General features: G+C 43.5%; 1 protein-coding gene across 3 annotated transcripts; it reads right to left on the bottom strand.

Moving 5' to 3' along the window:
• Positions 1-2,150: 2,150 nt before the first annotated feature.
• On the bottom strand, positions 2,151-19,614 carry KHDRBS1 (KH RNA binding domain containing, signal transduction associated 1). Of its 3 annotated transcripts, XR_004420186.1 has the most exons (10): positions 19,246-19,614; positions 15,650-15,777; positions 14,791-14,907; positions 13,109-13,255; positions 11,320-11,453; positions 9,724-9,946; positions 7,699-7,766; positions 6,774-6,832; positions 4,970-5,144; positions 2,151-2,201 (listed from the first exon to the last, which is right to left on the bottom strand). XR_004420186.1 is itself a non-coding variant. In XM_033080980.1 (9 exons), exons 1-9 carry the CDS (start codon positions 19,535-19,537, stop codon positions 5,047-5,049), a joined length of 1,266 nt encoding a protein of 421 aa, XP_032936871.1. In that variant the 5' UTR covers positions 19,538-19,614; the 3' UTR covers positions 4,812-5,046. The 3 variants fall into 3 exon arrangements, 2 of the variants coding, with proteins under 2 accessions (XP_032936871.1, XP_032936872.1); XM_033080980.1 differs by lacking the exon at positions 2,151-2,201 and having other exon boundaries at positions 4,812-5,144; XM_033080981.1 differs by lacking the exons at positions 2,151-2,201; positions 4,970-5,144 and adding an exon at positions 5,604-5,695.
• Positions 19,615-26,461: the final 6,847 nt, after the last annotated feature.

The raw sequence follows: 26,461 nt of genomic DNA, 5'->3' as shown, positions 1-26,461 counted from the left end.
ACGGCGGCCGGCGGGGGACAAGAAACTGCGGGGCGCGAAGGCGCGCACGGCCACGCCCCTTGACGTAACCACGCCCCTAACGTGACCACGCATATAGACCACGCCCCTTTAACGTAACCACGCCCACACCCCAATAACGCGCTCACGCCCCCTTAACATAGCCACGCCCACAGACCACGCCCCTTAAAGTGACCATGCCCTGACAGGTAAAAGTGGCCCCGGAATAAATGGATTTTGGCGCTTTTCTGATTTTTTTTTTGTTGCCCATTTTTATTTATTTTTTTGGACTGCTCGTCCCTGGTGGTGTCCAAGGAATTGCTGATCTTGGAGAGTTATTCCAGCCTAAATTGATTCTGGGATTGTGCAAAAATGTCAAACACGAGTGGCCAGACACCTGATGTGTAAGAGAATCCTCTAAAGGTACCAGGACACCCCTAAAAATGTGATCAGGCTAAAAAAATGATCTGGAATGTGATGTTTGAACTTTTTTTGGTCGTGTCTAGTTCCAAATTCAGTGGTAAAACCAACACCTCCATCAGGAAACAGTTTATATTTCAATTTTCCAGTTTATATTTCAGTTTTCCAGTTTATATTTCAATTTTCCAACAGGCAGCTGCAGATCCAAGGGGATTCCTGGGATCCAAGGGAGGTTCTGGTGTTCTCCCAAAAAATCCTGGCAGATGATTTCCATTTTTCAGAGTGGTGGAGCTGATCCTCAGGCAGCTCTGGAATCCATCCATGAAAACACAAGGGAGGTTGGAGTGAGCAGGCAGGAGGAGGAAAAGCAAGGAATGACATTTCCAAAGGAAATTCCTGCCCAGCTGGAGGAATTCCTCACCCTCACCTCATTCCAGGATGAAACTTCCAGAGAAGAGAACATTCCCAGAGCTAAATTTGTCCTGAAAATCAGAATTTTATTTGGAATATTTTTAGAGAGGAGATGAGAACAGAGTCAAATTTATCCTGAAAAAATCAGAATTTTATTGGGAAATATTTCCAGAGAGGAGATGAGAACAGAGCTAAATTTGTTTTGAAAAAAATCAGGATTTTATTGGGAATATTTCCAGAGAAGAGAACATGCCCAGAGTCAAATTTCTCCTTTTTTTTTTTTTTTCTTTCTCCCAATTTCTTGGGGTTTTTTCCCCAAATTTCAATTCAGGAGTCTCCAAGGCACAGATCTCACCCTAAAATCCCCAAAAATCCCCTAAAGTACCCCAAAAATCCCCCAAAATTTCAGCTCAGGGATCTCCCAGGCACAGATCCTACCCCGAAATCCTTCAAAAATCCCCCAAAAATCCCAAAAAATTTCAATTCAGGAGTCTCCAAAGCACAGATCTCACCCCAAAATCCCTCAAAATCCTCCAAAAATCCCCCAAAATTTCAGCTCAGGGATCTCCCAGGCACATATCTCACCCCAAAATCCCCAAAAAATCCCAAAAATCCCCCAAAAATCTCAAGTCAACAGTCTCCAAAGCACAGATCTCACCTCAAAATCCCCCAAATTCCCCCAAAATATCTACTCAGGAGTCTTCCAGGCACAGATTTCACCCCAAAATCCCCTAAAATTCCCCTAAATTCCTCAAAAATCTCAACTCAGGAGTTTTCCAGGCACAGATCCCACCCAAAAATCCCCTAAAATCCCCAAAAATCCCCCAAAAATCTCAACTCAGGAGCCTCCAGGGCACAGATCTCACCCCAAAATCCCTCAAAAATCTCCAAAAATTCCCCAAAATTTCAGCTCAGGGGTCACCAAAGCACAGATCTCACCTCAAAATTTCAATTCAGGAATCTCCCAGGCACAGATCTCACCCCAAAATCCCCTAAAATTCCCCAAAATTTCCCAAAAATCCCCAAAATCTCAGCTCAGGAGCCTCCTCCACACCCTCACCTCTGCCAGAGCTTCAGATTTTTCACATTTCCTTTATTTTACTTTATTTTATTTTTTTTCCCTTGGTGTACATCCAAGGAAAATTAAAAAAAAATTTAAAAAAAAAGAGAATTTAGCAGCTCAGATGGTGCCACCCCCACGTTTTGGGAAACTCAAAAAAAAATTTTAAAAAATTAAAAAAATTAAAAAAAATTAAAATAAAAATAAATAAAAATAAAATAAAAATAGAAATAAAAATAAAAAATAATCCCCCAAAACTCACCCAAAGCTGCAGCTCCTCCTCCTCACCCTGCTGGGTCAAGGCCCCCAAATCCTGCAAATAAAAAGGAAAAAAAAAATAAAAGAAAAAAAATTGGTGAGGATCCTCAGTGGAAAGAGAGAGAGGAAAAATTTTAAAAAATAAAAATAAAATAAAATAAAAAAGGAGAAAGAAAAGGAAGAAGATTCCTGCATGCAATTAAGACATGAAGGAAAAACATGCAGCTGAGCTAAGGACATTCTGGGGGGGTTAAAAATTCCAATTTTCCAACAACTGAGCAGAATTTGGGTTGGTTTTGGGGTTTTTTTTGGGGTTTTTTTTTTGTTTGAAATTTTTGTTTAAAATTTTCCTTTTGGCCCAAATTCCATCCCAGTGCAATCTGCCAAAGGGCACAGAAATAAATTCAAAATTATTTCTAATTTATGCCACGTGGGTGGGTTTAAATATTTATATTTAAAACTTAAAACATTTTTTTTGGTTGTTTTTTTTTTTTTGGTTTTTTTTTCCCCTTTTACATTAAATTACCACCTGAAGGGTTGGCTGGGTACAAAGTTTACAGGTTTATGGAAAAGAGAAATGTGCTGGATTAAAATCAGACATTTATTTTTACCTTTTGGGCGGTGCCTTTTTTACACATCCTGATTTTCTCCTGCTGATAATTTTCCTTTAAAAGGGGGGGGAAATGCTGAGTTTTTCATCACATTATGCCCTGAAAGCTGACTCCAAACCAGTGTTGAAAATTCAGTTATTTGCACTTTAATAACAAATCTACAAATACAATTTTTGTTTTTTGTATTTTTTTTTAAATATATTTTTAAATATTCATGAATTTTTTTTTTTTTCCCTAAAATTTTATTTTTCACCCCCGAGCAGTTTTTTAAATCCTTTTCCCCACCCCCACCTCAAAAATTCCAAATTTTTAAACTCATGGAGGATTTTAGTTTGAAAATAGAAATAAATTCAATTTAAGGAGCAGCTGCAGCACACAAAAAAATTTCAATTTTTAAGTTTTTTTCCCAAGGAAATAAAAAATCATCTCATCAAGGGGGGGTAAAAAAAAGCAAATTCCTTGGAATTTTCAGCATTTCTACTTCAATTATTAATATTCCACCCTATTAATTCCATATTTATATTAAATTATTATTTTTCACCCTATTATTTCCATATTAATATTTAATTATTGACATTCCACCATATTAATTTCATATTCAATTATTAATTTTCACCTGAAATCTGAATCCTCACTTTCCAAATTCAGATTTCTGGCTCCAAACTCCTTTTTTTGTTTTCAGCAACTTCCAGGGGGTGAAAAACAAATTTTTTTTTGTTGTATTTTTCATTTTTATTAAAAAATAAATTTAAGCTCAACGAGCTTGAAAAATTTTTGTGAATTTACCAAAAAACACATTTTATTTTTTTTATTTTTTAAAAAAAGAAATGCCTCCATGGTTTTTAAATAAATCCTTATAAAATAATAATAATTATTATTATTAAAAAAAAATAATAAAAAAAAGACAAATGAAGTTTAGCACCAATTGAAAAATAAAAAATAAAAAAACAAATGACAATTCATCACATCTCCTTGGATTAAAAAAGGACTAAACTTTATTGACAGATTTGAGACAGACATTTTGACATTTGAGCTACCTAGTTAGGCAGACTTTACACAAAATGAAGCATTTTTCTCATTTTTTTTCTCATTTATTTTTCTTTCCCAGAACAAATCCAATTGGGATTTATTTTCTCTTCTGTACAAAGTTGAAATTTGGGATCATTTTTATCTTTTTTTTTTTTAATATAATTTTGATTTATTTTTTTTTTTACAGCTGCAGTGTCCCTTTTTATGCAGAGCTCGTGCTGAGATACACTTGAATAAATGGTTGGGACTTAAAATTCTTATTTTTTGGGGGGTGAGTTTGAAATTTTAATCAGATTTTTTTGCCCCAAAGTGCTACAAAAAATGAGAATTTTATACATTACCTATGGAATATTATTATTGGGTAATTACAGCCATATTTTGGGTTTTTTTTCCCTTAAAATAATTCATTTAGAACCAAACTAAAACTGGAAAAATATTCCCAAGCATATCTCAACACTGCAGGGGGGGCTAGATTTCAAAATCCACATCAGAAAAGTCAATTTTTTTTTTTGTTTTTTTTTACCAACCTAATTTTTTTAAAGTCAATTCTCTTTATAAAATGCTATTTAATTTGTTTGGAGGAATCTTTGGGTTAAAATTTAAACTTCAAGATTCACCAGCAATCTCCTTTTAAAGGTTTTGGCATCTGAAGTTATTTTTTTTGTGTTTTTTTTTCTTGTTTTGGTTTTTTTTTTGTTTTTTTTTAAAAGGTGGCAGCCACTACTGTTACATTCTGATTTTTAACACTTCAAAAACAACCCTGAATTTTGAAATGTAGCCTATTTTGGGATTCTGCAACTACAACCTTTATGGGTTCCTTTAAAACAAACTTTAAAAAAAAACTTTTAACAAAAAAACCTTAATTTCAGAACTAAGCAGAGCATGTTGAAAAACTAACATTTTTTTAAACTTTTTTTTTTTTAAGTTTTGTTTGTTTTTTAAAAAGGTACAGTATTTTGTTTTTAAAAGAAAGAAAACCCATCTACACACTGAAGAAGAGAGAAAAAAAAATAATTATAATAATAATAAAAATTAAGAAAAAAAATTTTTTTTTCCCCCTCTTAAATCTATTTAAAATCCATTTTGACAAACCGCTACGAGAAGCCAAAAAATGCAAAGTGAGGATGGAGTGGGAGAAAAAAAAAAAAAAAAAAAAGGGAAATAAAACAGGGGAGCCAATTACTTGTGTGCTGTGGGCAAGGCAGGGACAAGAACCAGGATTTTGCCCAAATTTTGGGATTTTTTTTGCCCATTTTTGTTTCAGTAGCGCCCGTAGGGATGGTCCCGGAAGCCGCCCTTGAGCGGCCGCGCCGGAGGAGCCTTCAGGGAGGGCCTGGAGCTGTTCCAGTCGTCTTGGCCTGGGGAGGGAGCACAGAGGTCAGGGAGAGAGTCCCTAAAGCTGGGCCTAAATCCCTAAAGCTGGGCATAAATCCTCAAACTGGGCCTGAATCCCTGAAAAGGACTGAGCCGCTAAAACTGGGCCTGAATCCCTGAAACTGGGCCTGGATCCCTGAAACTGGGCCTGGAGCTGTTCCAGTCGTCTTGGCCTGGGGAGGGAGCACAGAGGTCAGGGAGAGAGCCCCTAAAGCTGGGCCTAAAGCCCTAAAGCTGGGACTGAGTCCCTAAAGCTGGGCCTGAATCCCTGAAATGGACTGAGCCGCTAAAACTTGGCCTGAGGCTTTAAAACTGGGCCTGAGCCCCCAAAGCAGGGCCTGGAGCTGTTCCAGTCGTCTTGGCCTGGGGAGGGAGCACAGAGGTCAGGGAGGGCTCCCCTAAAACTGGGACCGAGCTCCCAAACTGCTCCTGATATCCCTAAAACTGGGCCTGAGCTGCTAAAACTGGGAGTGAGCTGCTAAAATTGGGCCTAAATCCCGAAAACCGGGCCTGGAGCTGTTCCAGTCGTCTTGGCCTGGGGAGGGAGCACAGAGGTCAGGGAGGGAGGAGATGGAGGGAGAGAGCTCTTAAAACTGGGCCTGAGCCCCCAAAACAGGGCCTGAGCCCCCAAACTGCTCCTGATATCCCTAAAAATGAGTCTGAGCCACTAAAACTGGGCCTGATATCCATAAAACAGGGTCTGAGCCCCCAAACTGCTCCACCAAACCAGCTCCTGATTCCCCAAAATCCAGCTTGTGATTTGAATTCAAATCTGGAACAGGGAATACCCTGAAATTCCTGGATTTACACCTGAACAGGGAACACTCCAAGGTTTCTGGATTTGGGCTTAAACCTGAGCAGGGAACACCCTGAGGTCCCTGGATTTTAATTCAAATCTGAACAGGGAACACCCCAAGGTTCCTGGATTTGAATTTAAATCTGGAGTTATGGAACACCCTGAAATTCCTGGATTTAAACCTGAGCAGGGAACACCCCAAGGTTCCTGGATTTGGATTTAAACCTGAACCCCAAGGTTCCTGGATTTGAATTTAAATCTAAGCAGGGAACACCCTGAAATTCCTGGATTCCCCTGGGCAGGGAGTGAGAGTGGGGCTCAGCTGCCCTTTGGGGTTAAATCCCAGAATTTTGGTTCAGCCCAGCCTAAATTGGGAGTTTTACATGATTCAGATTAGCTAAGCTTTGCCTGCTGAGTCAAACTGGTTTTACACAGCCAAGGAGAAGCCTCCTCATGACATTTAAATCCAATTTTTGGGCAGATCTACAGCCCAGAGTGGGGATCAGGGATTTTGAGGATAAAAGCAGCAGATGGAACCATCCAGAATCCAGCCCAGACTGTCGTGGGTGGAAATCCAGACCTCCCAAAATATTCTAAAGCTACAAGGAAATGAAGACATTTCTAGAGTTAAAAAATTGATTTTTTAAAAAGCATCACCTTTGAGAAAAGCAAGATTGAGAACCCACAGAGAGGTTGTTCAGACCTAAATAAAAACACCACAAAAACCTCGAGGTTCTCCTTCAGAATTTTATCCAGACATTAAAAACTTGGTCACAAGTAATTCCCAACTTTCCTTATCCCAGATTTCCAGACTCACCATAAGCTTCATAGGTTTCCTGTGCCTCCCCGTGCCCATAATCGTAATATTCTGTATCCCTGGGAAAGCAAGGAGGGGGTTACACAGGGAATCCTACAGGGAAATCCTACAGGGAAATCCTAAAATCCTACAGAGAAATCCTGCAGGGAAATCCCACTGTTACACAGGGAAATCCCATTGTTCCACAGGGAAATCCCAAAGGGAAATCCCATTGTTATACACAGGAAATTCCATTGTTACACAGGGAAATCCCACAGGGAAATCCCATTGTTACACACAGGGAAATTCCACAGAGAAATCCCATTGTTACACACAGGGAAACCCCATTGTTACATACAGGAAATCCCATTGTTACACAGGGAAATCCCATAGGGAAATCCTACAAGGAAATCCCATTGTTACACACAGAGAAATCCCATTGTTCCACACAGGAAATCCCACAGGGAAATCCCATTGTTACACACAGGGAAACCCCATTGTTACATACAAGAAATCCCATTGTTTTACACAGGGAAATCCCACTGTTACACACAGGGAAATTCCACAGGGAAATCCCATTGTTACACAGGGAAATCCCACAGGGAAATCCCACAGGGAAATCCCACAGGGAAATCCCATTGTTACACAGGGAAATTCCACAGGGAAATCCCATTGTTACACAGGGAAATCCCACAGGGAAATCCCACAGGGAAATCCCACAGGGAAATCCCACAGGGAAATCCCATTGTTCCACACAGAGAAATCCCATTGTTTTACACAGGGAAATCCCATTGTTACACAGGGAAATTCCACAGGGAAATCCCATTGTTACACAGAGGAAATCCCACAGGGAAATCCCACTGTTATACAGGGAATAAAAAGGGAATAAATAGGGATAAAAATGGATAAAAGGCCATGGGGCAGCCCAGGGAAGGTCCCCACTCACCCCTGGGCCTGGCTGTAATAGCCCTCGTAGCCCTCGTAGCTCTGCTCCACGTACGTGTCCTCGTAGCCCTGAGAGGACGGGGACAGGAAAATGTCACAGGAGGAGCAAAAAGGAATCAAATCCAAGCCCCAGGAGATTCCAGAGCAAGGAAGAGGCAGAGGAGATCACCCAGAACCATCCCAAAGGTCCCTGGTGATTCCAGAACCATCCCAGTGACCCCTGGTAATCCCAGAACCATCCCAAAAGTCCCTGGTGATCCCAGAACCGTCCCAGTGATCCCTGGTGATCCCAGAACCGTCCCAGTGATCCCAGCTCCATCCCAGTGACCCCTGGTGACCCCAGAACTGTCCCAGTGATCCCTGGTGATCCCAGAACCATCCCAGTGACCCCCATTAATGAATCATTCCTTATGTATTAACCCCTTTATAACCCCATCATTAATTCCCCCCATTAATAAACCCCTCCATACATATTAATCCCATTATAACCCCACCATTAATTACCCCCACCATTAACCCCTCCATATGTATTAACCCCATTATAACCCCACCACTAATGAACCCCTCCTTACATATTAACCCCCCCATTAATTACCCCCATCATTAACGACCCCCTCCTTACATATTAACCCCATTATAACCCCACCATTATTATCCCCACCATTAATAAACCCCTCCTTGTGTATTAACCCCATCACTAGCCCACCAATAATTAGACCCATCATTAATAAACCCCTCCTTACATATTAACCCCATTATAACTCCACCATTAATGACCAACATCATTAACAGACCCCTCCTTATGTATTAACCCTATTATAATGCCACCATTACCCCATCATTAATTACCCCCTTTAATGAACCCCTCCTTATGCATTAACCCCATTATAACCCCACCACTAATGAACCCCTCCTTACACATTAACCCCATTACAAACCCAGCATTAATTACCCCCACCATTAACTCCTCCATATGTATTAAACCCATTATAACAACCCCACCATTAATTACTCCATTAATTAACGAACCCCTCCTTACATATTAACCCCACCACTACCCCACTATTAATTACCCCCATTAATGAACCCTTCCTTATGTATTAACCCCATTATAACCCCACCATTAATGAACTCCTTCTTACATATCAACCCCATATTAACCCCATTACAATCCCACCATTAATTACCCCATTAATGACCCCCTCCTCACATATTAACCCCTTTATAACCCCACTATTAATTACCCTCTCCTTACACACTAACCCCTCCATTACCCTACCATTAATGAACCCCTCCTTACATATCAACCTCATTATAACCCCACCATTAATTACCCTGACCATTAACTCCTCCATATGTATTAACCCCATTATTACCCCACCATTAATTACCCCCATTAACGACCCCCTCCTTACGCATTAACCCCATTATAACCCCACCATTAATGACCCCTTCCTTACATATTAACCCCATTACAACCCCACCATTAATTACCCCCATTAATGAACCCCTCCTTACACATTAACCCCATTACAACCCCACCATTAATGACCCACATTAATGACCCTCTCCTTATGTATTACCCCCATTATACCCCATCATTAATGACCCCCTCCTCACATATTAACCCCCATTACAACCCCACCATTAATTACCCCCATAATTAATGAACCCCTCCTTATGTACTAACCCCATTATAACCCCACCATTAATGAACTCCTCCTTACACATTAACTCCACCATTAATTACCCCCATTAATGACCCCCTCCTTACATATTAACCCCATTATAACCCCACCACTAATGAACCCCTCCTTACATATTAACCCCACCACTACCCCACTATTAATTACCCCCATTAATGAACCCTTCCTTATGTATTAACCCCATTACAACCCCACCATGAATTACCCCACCATTAACCTCATATATGTATTAACCTTGTTATAACCCCACCATTAATGACCCCCTCCTTACATATTAACCCCACCACTAATTACCCCCACCATTAACAACCCCCACTTACGTATTCCTCGTAGCTCTCAGGCAGGGGTGGGGGCAGGGGGATCCTCTGGCCGCCTGCTGCCCGAGCCCTGGCGGCTGTGGCTCCCCTGCCCGCGGGGGGAGGGGGAGGAGGGGGAACCCCCCGGGCCAGCGCCGCCCCCCGGGCCATGGCCCCGCGCACGGGGGCTCCCCGAACCAGGGCACCCCGAGGGGGAGGAGGAGGAGGGGGACCAACCCCACGGCCCCTGCAGAGAAAACACAAAGGGTTGAGTCAGGAGAGCCCCAAGATGGGGGGGGTTTGTGTTTTGTATCAGTGATGGAAATGCAAGCAGGAGTTTTGTAGCGGCACAAGAATTCACATTGTGGTGAGCAGGAGGTGCAAAATGCTCCTCAGGGGGGAGAATTCTGCTGGTTTGGAATTAATGGTGATGAAATGTTTGTGTTCTATGAGCAGCTGTGAAACCAGCTGGAGCAGTGATCCTGATCTCCAGGAGATATCTCCTGTTAATGGGCCATGTTAAAAATCACTGATCTGATCTCTGTGGGATATCTGGGATATCTCCTGTTAATGGGCAGCTGTTAAACCAGCTGGGGCAGTGTTCTTTATCTTTGCACAGCCCATCCTCCCTCCAGGAGATCTCTCCTGTTCATGGGCCATGTTAAAAACCAGTGATGCTGATCTCCAGGGAGATATTTCCTGTTAATGGGTCAGGTGTCTAAAACCAGGTGGGACAATGCTCTTGTCTCTGTGGGATATCTCCTGTTAATGGCACAGAATGTTAACCCAGCTGGGACAATGGTCTTTATTCCCAAAGGGGATCTCTCCTGTTCATGGGTCAGATTTTATAAACCAGCTGGGGCAGTGATCCTGATCCCTGTGGGATATCTCCTGTTAATGGGCAGCTGTTAAACCAGCTGGGGCAGTGTTCTTTATCTTTGCACAGCCCATCCTCCCTCCAGGAGATCTCTCCTGTTCATGGCCACTGAGTCCCAGGGCATGGCTGATAAAATTCCATCATCCCATGGGGAGATGCTCCAGCCAGGGGGAGGAGCCCAACATTTCCTACCCAGATAAAAACTGAGATTTGGAACATCAGAGCAGCCTTTCCCACTGGATCCCAGAGGAAAACCAGACCCTTCCACATCATCCCTGGAGCTTGGGAGGAAACTGCACCTTGTACAGGAGCACTGCTCCAACTGAGCCACATCTGTCACTGCAGGAGGATGCAGCCACCATGGGATGGGACTGCTGCCAACACCCTGCCTGACTGACGGCTGTCAGCTTGGATTCTGACTCTGGCAGGGCTTGGGTTTGTTCTTTGTAGTGCTGTATTTATATTTTAATTTCCCTAGTAAAGAACTGTTATTCCTATTCCCATATCTCTGCCTGAGAGCCCCTTGATTTCAAAATTATAATAATTTGGAGGGAGGGGGTTTACATTCTCCATTTCAAAGAGAAGTTCCTGCCTTTCTCAGCACACACCTGTCCTCCAAACCAGGACAAATGGGTTGGGATAAAGTTCAACAGGAAAGCAAAGTAAAACAAGGAATTAATTCTCTTTTTTTGATTTTTGGGAGGAAGAGGCTGAGTTTTTGGGAATTGAGATTTGGGGAATACCTGGGCACAGGAGGAGGGGGTGGGGCTGCCCCTCGGCCCCGGCCTGGGACCCCTCGGCCGCGGTTGGGGTCTGGGACCCCGTTGAGATAAGAGAGCTCCAGGAACTGCTCCTGGCAGATGTCATCCATCATGTCCTGGGAAAAGGAAAAACAGGGAAAATGTCAGGTAAAATAAGGATTTAGAGTCAGCTAAAGGGAATTCTATCATGGCCTAGAAAAGGATAAAAACAGGGAAATGTCAGGAAAAAATGAGGATTTAGAGTGAGCTGCAGGGAACAGCTCTGGGCTGTCACAGGATGCTGTGCTGGGATGAAATAACTGCAGGGAGCTCGGTTCAAATCTGCTTTTATTGGGATTTGCTGCAGGTTTTTCCAGGATCTCAGCACATCTGCAGCTCCTGATGTTCCCTGAGCACCCCAGGAGTGCCAGAGGATTTCTGGGAGAGCCCAGGCAGCTCTGAGCCCACAACTCCCACTGAAAGGGGACCCTGCAGTGTCCCCATTCCCAAAGGACAGAGCCAACAGCTGCTCCCAAATCCAGGCTGGCTTTTCCAACCCTGGGGATGCAGAGAGCTCCTGGCAGGTCTCTGCAGATCCCTTCCTTGGGGACTGAGGGGGCAGAGGAGACCACCCAGAACCATCCCAGTGATCCCAGAACCATCTCAGTGACCCCAGAACCATCCCAGAGCCATCCCAGTGATTCCAGAGCCATCCCAGTGATCCCAGAACCATCCCAGTGGTCCCAGTGTCATCAGAACCATCCCAGAGCTTCCTGGAGATCCCAGAACCATCCCAGTGATCCCAAAACCACCAGAACCATCCCAGTGGTCCCAGAACTATCCCAGAACTTACTGGAGATCCCAGAACCATCCCAGTGATCCCAGAACCATCCCAGAACCATCCCAATGATCCCAGAACCATCCCAGAGCTTCCTGGAGATCCCAGAACCATCCCAGTGATCCCAGAACCATCCCAGCGGTCCCAGAACCACCCCAGAGCTTCCTGGAGACCCCAGAACCATCCCAGTGATCCCAGAACCATCCCAGTGATCCCAGAACCATCCCAGTGATCCCAGAACCATCCCAGAGCTTCCTGGAGATCTCAGAACCATTCCAGTGATCTCAGAACCACCAGAACCATCCCAGTGGTCCCAGAACTATCCCAGAACTTACTGGAGATCCCAGAATCATCCCAGTGGTCCCAGAACCATCCCAGTGATTCCAGAACCATCCCAGAACCATCCCAATGATCCCAGAACCATCCCAGAGCTTCCTGGAGACCCCAGAGCAATCCCAGTGACTCCAGAACCATCCCAGTGATCCCAGAACCATCCCAGTGATCCCAGAACCATCCCAGAGCTTCCTGGAGATCCCAGAACCATCCCAGTGGTCCCAGAACCACTCCAGTGATCCCAGCTCCATCCCAGAGCTTCCTGGAGATCCCAGAACTATCCCAGTGATCCCAGAACCATCCCAGTACACTCAGAACCATCCCAGAGCTTCCTGGAGATCCCAGAACCATCCCAGTGATCCCAGAACCATGCCAGAGCTTCCTGCAGATCTCAGAACCATCCCAGTGGTCCCAGAACCACCCCAGAGCTTCCTGGAGATCTCAGAACCATCCCAGTGGTCCCAGAACCATCCCAGTGGTCCCAGAACCATCTCAATGGTCCCAGTAATCCCAGCATCATTATTTAAAAAAACAACAAATTAAATTATTTTTTAAAAATTACAAAAAATTGAATCAAAAAAAGCAAGTTAATACTAAAAATGCCAGGCTGAGGACACTCACAGGCACCAGGAATTTCTTGACCTCCTCCATGGCGTGGGCCATGAGGGCGTAGGCCTCGCACGGGGGCCCGAACACCTCGATGAACACGTGCAGCTCCATGTGCAGGTGAGCGTACTTGGGGTCACCCCCTTTCCTCAGCTCCTCCTCCTGGGGAGAAAACATAGAAATGGGGTTAAAATGGGGAATTAAATCATAGAAATGGGGTTAAAATGGGGAAAAAACCCACAGAAATGGGGTTCAAAGCTCCATGTGCAGGTGAGCGAACTTGGGGTCACCGCCCTTCCTCAGCTCCTCCTCCTGGGGAAACAGAAATGGGATTTAAATGGGGAAAAAATCCACAGAAATGGGATTTAAATGGGGAAATAAATCACAGAAATGGGGTTTAATTCTGTTAAAAAAACACAGTAATAGGGTTAATTCTGTTAAAAAAAAAATCACAGAAAAAATTTTAACAGCTCCATGTGCAGGTGAGCGTACTTGGGGTCCCCGTCCTTCCTCAGCTCCTTCTCCTGGGGGAAAAACATAGAAATGGGATTAATTCTGTTAAAAAAATCACAGAAATGGGGTTTAATTCTGTTTAAAAAATCACAGAAATGGGGTTAAATCTGGTAAAAAAGGGAATAAACAGGATTAGGGTTCAAAGCTCCATGTGCAGGTGAGTGAACCTGGGGTCACCCCCTTTCCTCAGCTCCTCCTCCTGGGGATAAATCACAGAAATGGGATTAAAATGGGGAATTAAATCACAAAAATGAGATTAAAATGTGGAAATAAATCACAGAAATGGGGTTAATTCTGTTAAAAAAGGGAAAAAACAGGAATGGGGTTCAAAGCTTCATGTGCAGGTGAGCAAACTTGGGGTCACCGCCTTTCCTCAGCTCCTCCTCCTGGGGAAAAAATCACAGAAATGAGATTAATTCTGTTTAAAAATCACAGAAATGAGGTTAAAAAAGGGAAATAAATCACAGAAATGGGGTTAATTCTGTTAAAAAAGGGAATAAACAGGATTAGGGTTCAAAGCTCCACGTGCAGGTGGGGTCACCATCCTTTCTCAGCTCCTCCTCCTGGGGAAAATTCACAGAAATGGGATTAATTCTGTTTAAAAATCACAGAAATGGGGTTAAAATGGGGGGGAAAAAAATCACTGAAATGAGGTTAAAATAGGGAAATAAATCATAGAAATGGGGTTAAAATGGGGGAAAAAAATCACAGAAATGGGGTTTAGTTCTATTAAAAAAGTCACATAAATGGAATTAAAATGGGGGGAAAAATCACAGAAATGGGATTAAAATGGGGGGAAATAATCTCAAAAATTGGGTTTAGTTCTATCAAAAAAATTACAGAAATGGGGCTAAAATGGGGAAAAAAATCACAGAAATGGGGTTAAAATGGGGAAAAAAAAATCACAGAAATGGGGTTAAAATTTGTGGAAAAATATCTCAAAAAATTAAAAATAGATATAAATAAATAAATAAATGGGGAAAAAAATCACCAAAAAAAATCACAAAAAAATTAAAAATAGAAATAAAGAAATGAATAAATAAATAAATAGATGGGGAAAAAAATCACAAAAAAATCACAAAAAAATTTAAAATAGAAATAAAGAAATGAATAAATAAATAAATAAATAAAATTAATGCAATTTTTAAATAAAATAGCAGAAAAGGAATTTTGTTTTTCCTCACCTTGGCTTTGTCCCTCATGGAACCTTTGCCCAGCACTGAGATTTTGGCTCCAGTTTCTTCCTGAAGTCTCTTGATGGTGTTGCCTTGGGGTCCCAAAATTTTCCCAACAAAGTTGAACTGGAAATGAAGAAAAAAACAACAATTAAAAAATAAATACATAAAATTAATCAGCTTCAAGGCTCAAAAATGATGACAAAAGTTTTTCTGAATAAAAATAAATAAAAAAATAATAAATAAATATAAATATTTGATAAATAGAAATAAATATATAGAAATATTTGATAAAAAATAATAAATCTTTGTTTTCTCCTCACTAAAAAAAAAAAGCAAAGGAAAATGTCAGTTTTGGAAAGGAAAATTTAAAGTTCAAAGGAAAATTTCAGTTTCAAAAAGAAAATTCAAGTTTTGAAAGGAAAATTTCAGTTTGAAAAGGAAAATTTAAAAATTCAAAAGGAAAATTCCAGTTTCAAAAGGAAAATTTCCCTTTCCAACTTTTCTTTTGATGAAATAAAACCCAAACTCCAGCAGAAAAATCAAATTAAATTATTTCAATCGCAACCCCTCCTGTGCAGCAAATCTTTGAGAGTTCAACACAAAACCCCAAATCCCACACTCAGAATCCTCTGCCCCATTTACCCCAAAATATTCAAAAATATTCCAAAAAATTCAATATATTCCAAATAAAACCCCTAAATAATAATTAAAAAAAAAAAATAAAAATCCAACCATCTTTACTTTTTAAATTGAATTTTTTTTAATAAAGAAGATTTAACTCCTTGGCTCAAAACCCCCAGAACCAGGAAAATCCCAAAGATTTGGGGATTTTTTGGGCTTTTTTTTGATTTTTGGTGCCTCTCACCTTGGGGTATTGCTTGACAGGGATCAGAACTCGTTCCTTGAGCTTCATGTTCTTGTGAGAAAATAAATCCAGGTAATTTTCCTCCTCCTCCTTCTTGGCTGGCTCTCCCTTCTGGATTTTTTCAATTTCTGAACAAGAGAAAACAGTTGAATTATAAATTTATATTTATATTTTTATATTTCTATTATTTATATTTCTATTTTATAATATATATACATATTATTTATATTTTTATTTTTATATTTATATTATTTCTATTTATATTATTTGTATTTTTGTTTCTATTATTTCTATTTTTATTATTTCTATTTTATATTTATATTTCTATGATTTCTATTTATATTATTTCTATTTTATTATACATATAAACATTATTTTTATTTTAATTTTTATATCTATATTTTTTTGATTTTTATTATTTCTATTTTTATTATTTCTATTATTTGTATTTTTATTCTTTCTATTTCTATTATTCCTATTTTTATATTTATATTTCTATGATTTCTATTTATACTATTTATATTTTTGTTATTTATATTATTTCTATTTTTATAGTTTTAGTATTTACATTGATATTCTTTATATTGATATTCTTTATATTGATATTCTTTATATCGATATTATTGATATTGATAATATTGATATTGATAATATTGATATTGATAATATTGATATTATTTATATTTTTTCATTTTTATTTTTAGGATTTTTGGGAGAAGGTTACAAGGAAAAATCAAATCCCATTCCAGAGGTTTTTGGGATTTTTTGGAGGATGTTACCTGGAGAAATCAAAGTTCATTCCTGAGGATTTTTGGGAGAAGTTACCTGGAAAAATCACATCCCATTCCAGAAATTTTTTTGGGATTTTTAGGTTTTTTTGGCAGATGATTACATGGAGAAATCAAAACCCACTCCAGAGATTTTTGGGATTTTTGGGAGAAGTTTACATGGAAAGACCAAATCCCATTCCAGAAGTTTTTCTGATTTTTTGGGAGGATGTTACCTGGAGAAATCAAATCCCATTCCTGATAATTTTTGGGAGAAGTTTCCATGAAAAGATCAAATCCCATTCCAGAGGATTTTTGGTTTTTTTGGGATTTTTTGTGAGGATGTTACCTGGAGGGATCAAATCCCATTCCAGAGTTTTTTTGGGATTTTTAGGGAATTTCAGCAGGCTGGAAGCTTGTGTGGCTTTTCCAGGGATCTGTGGGGCAGGGATGGGCTCTGCAGAATTCCCAAAATCTGAAGGGGATTGGTGCCACTGCTGCTCTTCCCTAAAAACCCAAATCCAGGGAGAGGCTGCCCTGTGCTCTGAGAGCAAATTCACTTCATTTATAATGAAAACATCACCTGAAAAGTCAAATAATACTAAAAATAAATAGGAAAAGAGATTTGGGATTTCCATCCTGGAATGGGAACAGAAAAAAAAAAAAAGGATTTTCTTGTTCCTATGGAAAAGGAATAATGCCAGGAGAGAAACATGGATTATATTTAGAAATGCAAGAAATCCTAATTTTCACTTTCTCTTTTGTTATAATAATGTGGAATAACTTCCACATGGAGTTAATGAGAATTCCATCACTGCCAGGCCCTTGCTCCCAAATCTAAAAATACAGAACCAGCACAGTATTTTAAACAACTTTAAGATGTTCCAAAGGAATAAATGCAGAATTCCTGCAGGGCTGAGGCAGCAACTTGCACTTCTGGGAAATGAAAAAAAAAATAAAAAGGCTGGGATAGGAATTGTGCTGACACTCAGGATGATTTCTGTGTCTGGAAATCATTTTGCTGGAGTTGTGTTGGCTCTGTGCATCACAGCTTTGGCCCAGACAGAAATTCCAAGGAATCCAAAGGTTATCCAGATAAAAAATTTGATCTAAATCCACAATTTCACCTCAAATTCTTCCTCATCATTTTCCTGCTCAGCTCACCCTGAATGGGGACCGTGAATGCTCCCCCCAAAAAAAGTGATTTTCAAAATAACCACAGCTGTGGAGCTGAGTATTTCAAAAATCACCTTTTTTTTTTTTGAGTTGCTGGAGCTGCTCCAGTTTAAATCTCTCAGCAATTTTTAAATTAATTTTAAAGAACCCCTCCTAAATCCTCATTACACCCCTCAAGTGAAGGATGCTGCTCTTTGTGTGAGAATTTGCAAACTCCTCGGATTTCCTCTGGCTGGGAGGCATCACAGCCCAGCTGGGTGAGGAATTTTATTAATCAAAACCATGAAAGTGATGGAAAATCGGATTATAAAACTCATTTATTTCCATCAAGATGCTGGCGGGTGACGATCTCACCCAGCTGGTTGCACAATGGGAGAGAAAACAATTCCCAATAATTATTATTGCATAAAACAAGCTCAGAAAATCTGAAAACTCTGCATTTTTAAACCCTGACAAAATAAATAATTTTTTAAAAAATGATATTAAGCATTGAGGAGATCAGATCTGAACAGATTCTCGCTTTGGATTCCAGAGATTCCAAAGATTCTTAAATGCTACCTTGGAAATAGAAAAAATAGAAATCTATTTTTCATTTTATATTTTATTTTTTATATATATTTTATTTTATATTTTATTTTCTCAGCCTTTGAGGTACTATTGCTATTCAGGGCAACCAAGGCAGCTCACAGATAATGAATAAAAAGTTATTTTTATGCATTATATATTTAAGAAAATCATATTACAGTTAGCTGTTATTGGTGGCTTTTTTGAGAAAAATATGTTTGAATGTAGGAATAATTTTATAAAATATCTGAGGTTGGTGAAGCTGAACTGGGGCAGGAATCCAAGGCAGATCTGGTGGGGGATATTTGAAGGGATTGTTGTTTCTGGAGGCCCCGAGGGCGGTGCAGCAGCTGCAGGAGGGGAGATCCAGGGAAATCCGAGCTGCAGAGCGATTGGACACAGGCAAGGAGAGGAGGAGAAGGCTCGGCCGGGCACAGAACAAAGGCTGCAATTTCTGCCATTTCCTCCCAGCTCTGCCACCGATTTCCAGCCGGGAAAAAAAAATAATTTAATCCTAGAAATGGCTCGCTGGGATTCAAGCATCGCATCGTGGGAGCCCTCAAGGTTTTTAATGTTCTTTTTTTAGTTCTGTCCTGATTTCGGCTGGGACAGAGATCCTTTTTATCCTAAGAGCTGTTTTAAAGATTTTGATATTTCGGTTTTTCCTAAGCAGCGTTTAGCCCGAGATTTCTCGGTTTTTAAAAAGCAGGTTTTTAAAAAGAGCGTGGCAAGGACAGGTGACCGGAATGTCCCAAGGGACATCCCCTCCCCCAGAACTGTCATTTCCATCCCACAAACTGGAAGGGCTCTGCTTGGGCATCGCTTATTTCTATTCCCTCTCAACATTATTATCAGCCTATTTGCCATCACATCTTATTCCAATTATTAAACGCTTATCTCATCCCGCAAAACTTTTGATTCATGGCTAACACAACATAACATAATAAACCACCAACAAAACACGCATCGAACTTGCCATCAAACAGCGGTTCCACAGGGAAATATCTCATTTTAATCTCATTTTAATCTCATTGAACCGGAGCCAGCACGGCCCCGAGGAGCCGCTCCCCTCCCCTCCCCGCCCGGTACCTGCGGTGAGGAGCTGCATGGCGTGCGTGAAGGACGGGTCCAGGCTGTCCTTCTCGGCCATCAGCTCGGGCAGGTATTTATTCTCAGGCTCCATCTTGCCTCCAACCATCGGGGCCGAACCTCCCTGTACCGAGGCCACCACGGTCGGCGTCACACCGGGCGGCGGCGGCTGCGGCCCGACGGTGGCTCCGCGGCTTCCTCCGCCACGGGGCGGCCGGCGCGGCTGAGGCGCGCGGCCACCGGGGCCTTGTCCCCGCGACAAGCGGCCGGCGGGGTCGTCACGGCGTTGCATGAGGCGGTGCCGGGGGAAAGGGGAGGCCGGGCCGGGCCGGGGACAGCGCGGGGACAGCGGCGGGAGCGCAGCGGCCACACCGCCCGCGCAGCGGCCGCGCCGGAAGTGCCGCGCCGGAAGTGCCGCCCCCTCCGGGCGGGCGGGAGGGGCTGAGGGGGACCGGCCGCGCGTGCGCAGGGGGCGCCCCCTCAGGAATGGCGGGGGCCGGTGTGAGGGGAGAATGGTGAAATCTGGAATAACTCATCCTCTCCGGGTGTGAGGGGCTGAGCGGCGCCTCCTCAGGGATGGCGGGGTGCCGGTGTGAGGGGAGAATGGTGAAATCTGGAATAACTCATCCCCTCCGGGTGTGAGGGGCTGAACGGTGCCCCCTCAGGAATGGCGGGGTGCCGGTGTGAGGGGAGAATGGTGAAATCTGGAATAACTCATCCCCTCCGGGTGTGAGGGGCTGAGGGGGACCCGCCGCGCATGCGCAGGGAGCGGCGCTCCCTCAGGAATGGCGGGTGCCGGTGTGAGGGGAGAATGGTGAAATCTGGAATAACTCATCCTCTCCGGGTGTGAGGGGAGAATGGAGGAGTCTGGAATCACTCATCCTCTCCGGGTGTGAGGGGAGAATGGAGGAGTCTGGAATCACTCATCCTCTCCGGGTGTGAGGGCCCGCCGCGCATCCTAAAACCAGAACTCATCTCAGGTGTCCCCATATGCAGGTATAGTTTCAACCCAAACATTATTAGACTGTGATTCTAAAGATAGAAGTGAAACTCTTCTTACCTGCCGAGGGGAGGTAAAACCAACGAGAACTGCTCATTCTAAACCCTCAGTCCCCTTATTTTCAAAGGATAACTAATCCAATGGTTTTAGGAGCCACTCATCTTGGTGCAAATCCAAGTGGAAGTAATGGACCCATCACTAGTCCTAAACACATTTATACTACTCACCCTAGCAACCCTATCAAAAGCACCATTACTAACACAGTCAAAACCTCCTTCATAATTAGCAAATCCCCATAACAATCCACCTGTACTCAGGGTCAGAAAGCCTGACATCCTTCTGAGAATGAAATGAAGAATTTAATAAAGGAGATTTAAGTGTGCTGTGCCCCAGAGAGGAGAAAGATTGCTTCAAATTCCAGCAGGTGAATGGAACAAGCCCCAAGGGAAGTGACAGGAAACTCCCCAGCCGTGAGAAGTAGATAATCACCATCAATCAAAATAACCAAAGTCCTCAGGAAAATCTACATCTCAATACTCAGTTCCAGCCAACCAAAACCTGCACACACCAAAATTCATCGCTGCACCAAACTGATTTTGTCCAGTGCATGGTGGAGAAAGGAAACTGCATGAATATGGGAATCCACGGCAGGAACAAAGGCCAGAAAAACTGTGTGAAGGAGTGCCCAGGATGGAATTTGTGAGCACAGGGGGATCTGATGTGACACAGCTCAGATCAGTGTGTGTGTTCACCCAGCTCCGTGTTGTTTTTTTGGTTGTGGCTTCCCAGGACTGTAATTTTGGTCACAAAAATTAAAATTGTTGTTTTAATATTTTTAATTTGGCTCGATTTATTACCTATAACATGGAGAACCATGAGCCTCCTCTTGAGACAAACCCAGCTCTCACAAACCAGATTCTTTGATCTCCCAAAGCCTTGGAGGGGCCCAGAACCGAAAACCACAAGAAAAGCAATGATGGTGTTAGAGATAATAAACGAATCAAACCAAACTAAAAAGATCTAAGAAGCAATTTTTATTTTTGTGACCGAAACAGCTCAATCAAAAAGGACAACAGCTGCTGAAATGAGTATAAAACACAGCCCTGTGTTAATAATTTCACAGTCAGAGCAGGGGAAATGGGAAAACAACAGATTTACAATTGGAGAAATCACACATCTCCTCCAGCCTGAGCAGGAAACGAGGGATTCTTATTTATCCACCTGTGAAATGAGGGATGAGGAACTCCAGACTGGCTTTTTATGTATCCAAATGATGCAGCAATTTATTTATTGTTTAAAATGCTGTTTATGTATTCAAATGATTCAGCAATTTATTTATTGTTTAAAATGCTGTTTGTGTATCCAAAGGATCCACGGGTTTTGGTGACAGAGCCCAGCCCACAGCCTGTCAGCCTCAGCTGTGGGTTCCTCTGAAAGCTTCTTCTAGTTCTGGTTACAAAAATTATAAACTTTTCATTTTAATTTCATCTTACCTTTACTATTCCCTGTAGCCCATCACAACTAACATTGCCATATTCATGTTGGTATTTTCCAATCACAAAAACTCAGTGTGTTACAGTTTGAGCTAAAAGGTGTTTTTCAGTTTTCTTGCAGTAAAAAATTCTAAAATCTTTGCTCTACTTGCAACACGGCATTTTTGTTTGTCTGTAAAAATCTTTTTACTGGGTAAAAACATTTTTTTTTGAGGTGGATTTATCTACTCAAGAGTTATAAACGCCCCTTCCAACTCACTTTTTTAGTTGCTCAGTAAGAATGGCTCAGCAATTCTTTTCCTCTGTATCAAAACTTGCTATAATTTCTATTATACAGATTATTTTAAATTCAGATTATTTCTGTTACACATCAATATATATGAGACCTTCCTGTCAAATCCTTATCCTTCCCAACAGGCACAGACTTCCCAAACACCTGATACCCGAGATTTCCCTTTAATGTACAACCCTTCCTTTTAATTTTTAATTAAATTATTCTATACTCCATTACTATATAATTAATTCATTAATATAAAATTATTATAGACCGGGGAGCCGGATGCACGCTCGCTGATTTACTGACGTTTCCACGGGGGGCAGGGTTGGACACACCGGAGTTTCCCCGCGTGTTCGTGACCCCCATCCCGGTTCCGGTCCCGGTTCCGGTCCCGGTTCCGGTCCCGGTTCCGGTCCCGGTTCCGGTTCCGGTTCCGGTCCCGGTTCCGGTTCCGGTTCCGGTCCCGGTTCCGGTTCCGGTTCCGGTCCCGGTTCCGGTCTCGCCGTGGGAACCCCCGGGAGGACCGAACCATTGGTCGCAGTGGGGGAAAATGGGCTGTACCACTGCGCTGGCGGGGGGGGGTGCTGGCGTGGAAGGCTCCGTGTGCACGTGCGGCCAGCGGGCCGGTCCAAGTGGGAGGGGGCTGCGGGGGGGGCCCGGCACGTACCAAGGGTGACTGGGGACGAGCAGGGCGAGCCAACCCCGGGCCATACCAATGCCCATGGGGGGGGGGAAGAAGCCTATAAAGGGGGTTTGCGGTGTGGAAGGAGCCATTCTGTGCTGTATGGAGAGGGGGCACCTCCCATTAGAGTGGGTTGTTATCTAGCCTGGCTTCGAACAACCCCAGCCTCGGGGCATTCCGCAACTCAGCGCTCACAGGAAGGAGTTTCCTCCTTTATTGCTCCTTGTCCTATCACCGCGAACGATCCCTCCCCGATTTTCCCCACTCGCGACACTGCGAGATCCTCACCCAGCCCTCCCCCCCGTCTCGCCTCAAATGGACTCGCCCATCGCGCTGCCCCGGGGCGGGGGCGCGCGCGGGCGGACCGTACCACTGTGCCGGCCGTGGGTGTGAGGGGCGGGCCGTACCACGGCGGGACGGGGGGGGCGCGGCCTGTGCGCGAGGAGCCGTGTGGCGGCGCGCGGGCTCTCGGTGTCTCCGGCCGGACCGGGCCCAGCGCAGCCCCAGCCCCTCACGGGCCCCGCCGCCCGCCCGCGACCCCGCCTGACCCCGCCCGGCCCCCGGCCCGCTCAATGCCCACGGTGAGCGGGACGTGAGGCCATCCAGGGGGAACGGAGCGCACCGGGGAAAGGCGGGAGGCGCCGCCCCGGGAGCTGGGGAAGGAAGCGGGGAGGGAATGCCGGGTGGTGCTTGAAGGGGGTTCCGTGCTCTGAGGGGGCTCTTTAGGCCATTGTGGGTGCTTTGGAGGGGTTTTTGTGCTCTGAGGGGCGGTTTGGGAGGGTCAGAGAGCTGAGGCGTTGGTTTGGGGTGGGCCCTGAGGGGCGGGGGCTCCCTGAGGGCCGAAGGGCTCGGGGGGGGAGAATTTGGGGCTGCACGAGGCTCTGCCTGGTTCCTTCCTGTTCTGGGGGAAATCCCCGGCCTGGGGCGTTAATTTGGGGGGGTTTGAGGGATATCTGAGTGTGGGGAGGAGATTTGGGGGTCCCTCATCACCTCTGGGGTCCCCAGGGGCTGTTTGAGGACAATGACCCTTCCCTGCAATTTTTGGGGTCCCCAAAGGGTTTTTTGGGGACAATGACCCTTCCCTGCAATTTTTGGGGCTCCCCAAGGGTTTTTTGGGGACAGTGACCCTGCTCCTCAATTTTTGGGGGTGCCCACCCCCAGCATTGTGTGGGGTCTCCAACATCCCCCCTTGCACCCAATTTTTGGGGGATGTTCAGGAAGGGAGGGAATTTCCTGTGGGGTTAAAAGCGGGGGGACAGGGAGGGCTGAATGTGGGGTCTGTATCTGATTTTTGGGGGAGTTTGTACCTGATTTTTTGAGGTTTTTACCCTTTATTATTTTTTTTTCCTGAGGTGGTCTGCACCTGATTTTAGGGAATTGTCTGTACCTGTTTGTTTTTTTTTTTAAATTGTTTGTACCTGGCTTTTGGGGGACTGTTTGTACCTGATTTTTTGGGGTTTTAACTTTTTTTTTTTTTTTTCTGGGGGGTTGTGCATCTGGTTTTAGGGAATTGTCTGTACCTGTTTTTTTTTTTTTTGGAATTGTTTGTACCTGGCTTTTGGGGGACTATTTGTACCTGATTTTTTGGGGTTTTTACCCTTTATTTTTTTTCCTGAGGGGGTCTGCATCTGGTTTTGGGGAATTGTCTGTACCTGGTTTTGTGGGAATTGTTTGTACCTGATTTTGGGAAATTATTCCTGATTTTGTTGGGTTTTACCTTTTTGTTTTTTTTTTTCTGGGGGGGTCTGTACCTGATTTTTAGGGAATTGTCTGTACCTGTTTTTATGGGGAATTGTTTGCATCTGGTTTTAGGGAATTGTTTGTACCTGGTTTTGGGGTTTTTACCTGTCTTTTTGGGGGGTGTGGCTGTACCTGATTGTCAGGGATCTGTATCTGGTTTTTTGAGAATTGTCTGTACCTGGTTTTTGGGGAATTTTATCTGATTTTGGGGAGCATTTGAAGCCATATTTTGAGGATAGGGATGTTACAGATTCCTATGTGGATGAGGAACAATTTTTATAAAACCTGGGGGATTTTTTAACCCTCGAGGTGATCTATAAAGGATGACGAATTTTAAATTTTTTTGATGTGTTCAGAGCTAAAAACCGAAGAGGAAAAAGCTGAGGGGTACCATTTGTCAGGGAAGGGAGGGTGGCCAGGATGTGCTGGTTTTCCTGGGCTGGGAATGGGGGCAGGGCCGGTTTGTCTGGATAAAGAGCTGCCCTGTGGGATTTAGGGCTGGAAAATAAAATAAAAAAAGCGGGGGGGAACCCATAAATTGTGACAAATCCAAAATCCTGGCGTGGCCCAGGGTGCTGGGAGTGACCTGAGGGAAGATCTGAGTCAGGGGAGGGGCGGATTTTTTTTTTGGGAATGTCAGCTCGGGGCGGGATTTGGGATGAGAAGGAGCCGAGATTTTGGATTTTTAGGTTTTTTTTTTGAGCTCAGGTGAGGCTGTGGGGAAGTGCTGGAAGTGGTTTCCTTCGCTCTCAGGGTGGTTGCTGGGTGTGATTAGTCACGATCTGCATTTTCTCCCCGGGGCAGTCTGTGCTCGCTGGTTTCGGGGTGAGGAGGAGGGGGAGGAAGGCACAAATTCGGCTTTGAAAGGCTCCTGTAGAAATGGAAACTCGCCTCGAAACTCGGGGCTGACTCAGAACTGCAGTTAGGATTTAAAAGGGAGGAAAAAAAATAAATTAAAAAAAAAAATAAAAAGAGAAACCCACCACTAGCAGCAGCCAGAAAACTCTGTCTCCTTATGACTCAACACGTAGAAAAACTTGGATTTAATCAGCTCAGCTGGAGTTAAGGTAGGAGTGTGGGTCTCCCTTAGGTTCTAGTTGTGATTTTTTCATTTTATTTTTTAAAAAAACCCACTCCAGTGAGCTTTTCCTGCAGAGATCCATCCTCCTTTGAGCCTCCCCTGGCTCCTGGACTTTGCCCTGCTCTGGAATTACCTGGGGTGATTCATGGGCAGGAGGAAAAGGAGCTCTGGAAGTGCAGGGAATTCCTGCCAGGACAGGAGGGAACAGATCACATGGACACAGAGCAGGTTTGGAGGGATTTTGAGATTTAAATGGATTTACTTCATCCTTGTGAGGGTGATGAGGGCAGGGATGGAACTCCCAGGGATTTACTCCTGGAATAACCTGGGATGGTGGAGGAAGCTTTAACACCTGAGCCAGGCTGGTTCCAAGGGATGTTTGTGGATTTTGGGAGGGGAAGAGCCATTTTCAGTGACTCCTGCACTGGGTGCTGTTGGTGCATTTGGGTTCCTTTGACAGCTGAAAATTCAGAGCAGCTCTGTGTAAATATTGGAAATCAGCCCCAATTCCCAGCCCCAATTCTTGCTCATTTTGGGACTGGGAGCTGCAGCAACCTGGCACCTCCTAAACAAGAATTATTCAGAATTTGGAGTGGTGTGGTTTCTTCTCCCAGCTCCTTTTGCTGATAGTTCAGGAGTCTGAAATCTCCTTTTTCAGATTCTCCACTGGGGATCACTTATTGTAGCAGTGATGTTTGTGGATTTTGGGAGGGGAAGAGACATTTTCAGTGACTCCTGCACTGGGTGCTGTTGATGCCTTTGACATCTGAAATTTTTTTTGACCACAGCTCTGTGTAAATATTAGAAATCAGCCCCAATTCCCAGCCCCAATTCTTGTTCTTTTTGGGGCTGGGAGCTGCAGCAACCTGGCACCTCCTAAACAAGAATTATTCAGAATTTAGGGTGGTGTGGTTTCTTCTCCCAGCTCCTTTTGCTGATAGTG

Source organism: Catharus ustulatus, chromosome 26 (genome assembly GCF_009819885.2).
Source record: "Catharus ustulatus isolate bCatUst1 chromosome 26, bCatUst1.pri.v2, whole genome shotgun sequence".
Taxonomy (NCBI): domain Eukaryota; kingdom Metazoa; phylum Chordata; class Aves; order Passeriformes; family Turdidae; genus Catharus; species Catharus ustulatus.
This window is presented reverse-complemented; position numbering and strand designations above follow the sequence as displayed.

Bases quoted from the DNA above. Each gene is read 5' to 3' on its own strand.
- KHDRBS1 (XM_033080980.1), bottom strand. From the start codon at position 19,537: ATGCAACGCCGTGACGACCCCGCCGGCCGCTTGTCGCGGGGACAAGGC. The intron at 15,778-19,245 runs GTACCGGGCGGG...TCTCTTGTTCAG, and splicing joins CATGCAGCTCCTCACCGCAG to AAATTGAAAAAATCCAGAAG. The intron at 7,767-9,723 runs GTAAGTGGGGGT...CCGTCCTCTCAG, and splicing joins CTGAGAGCTACGAGGAATAC to GGCTACGAGGACACGTACGT.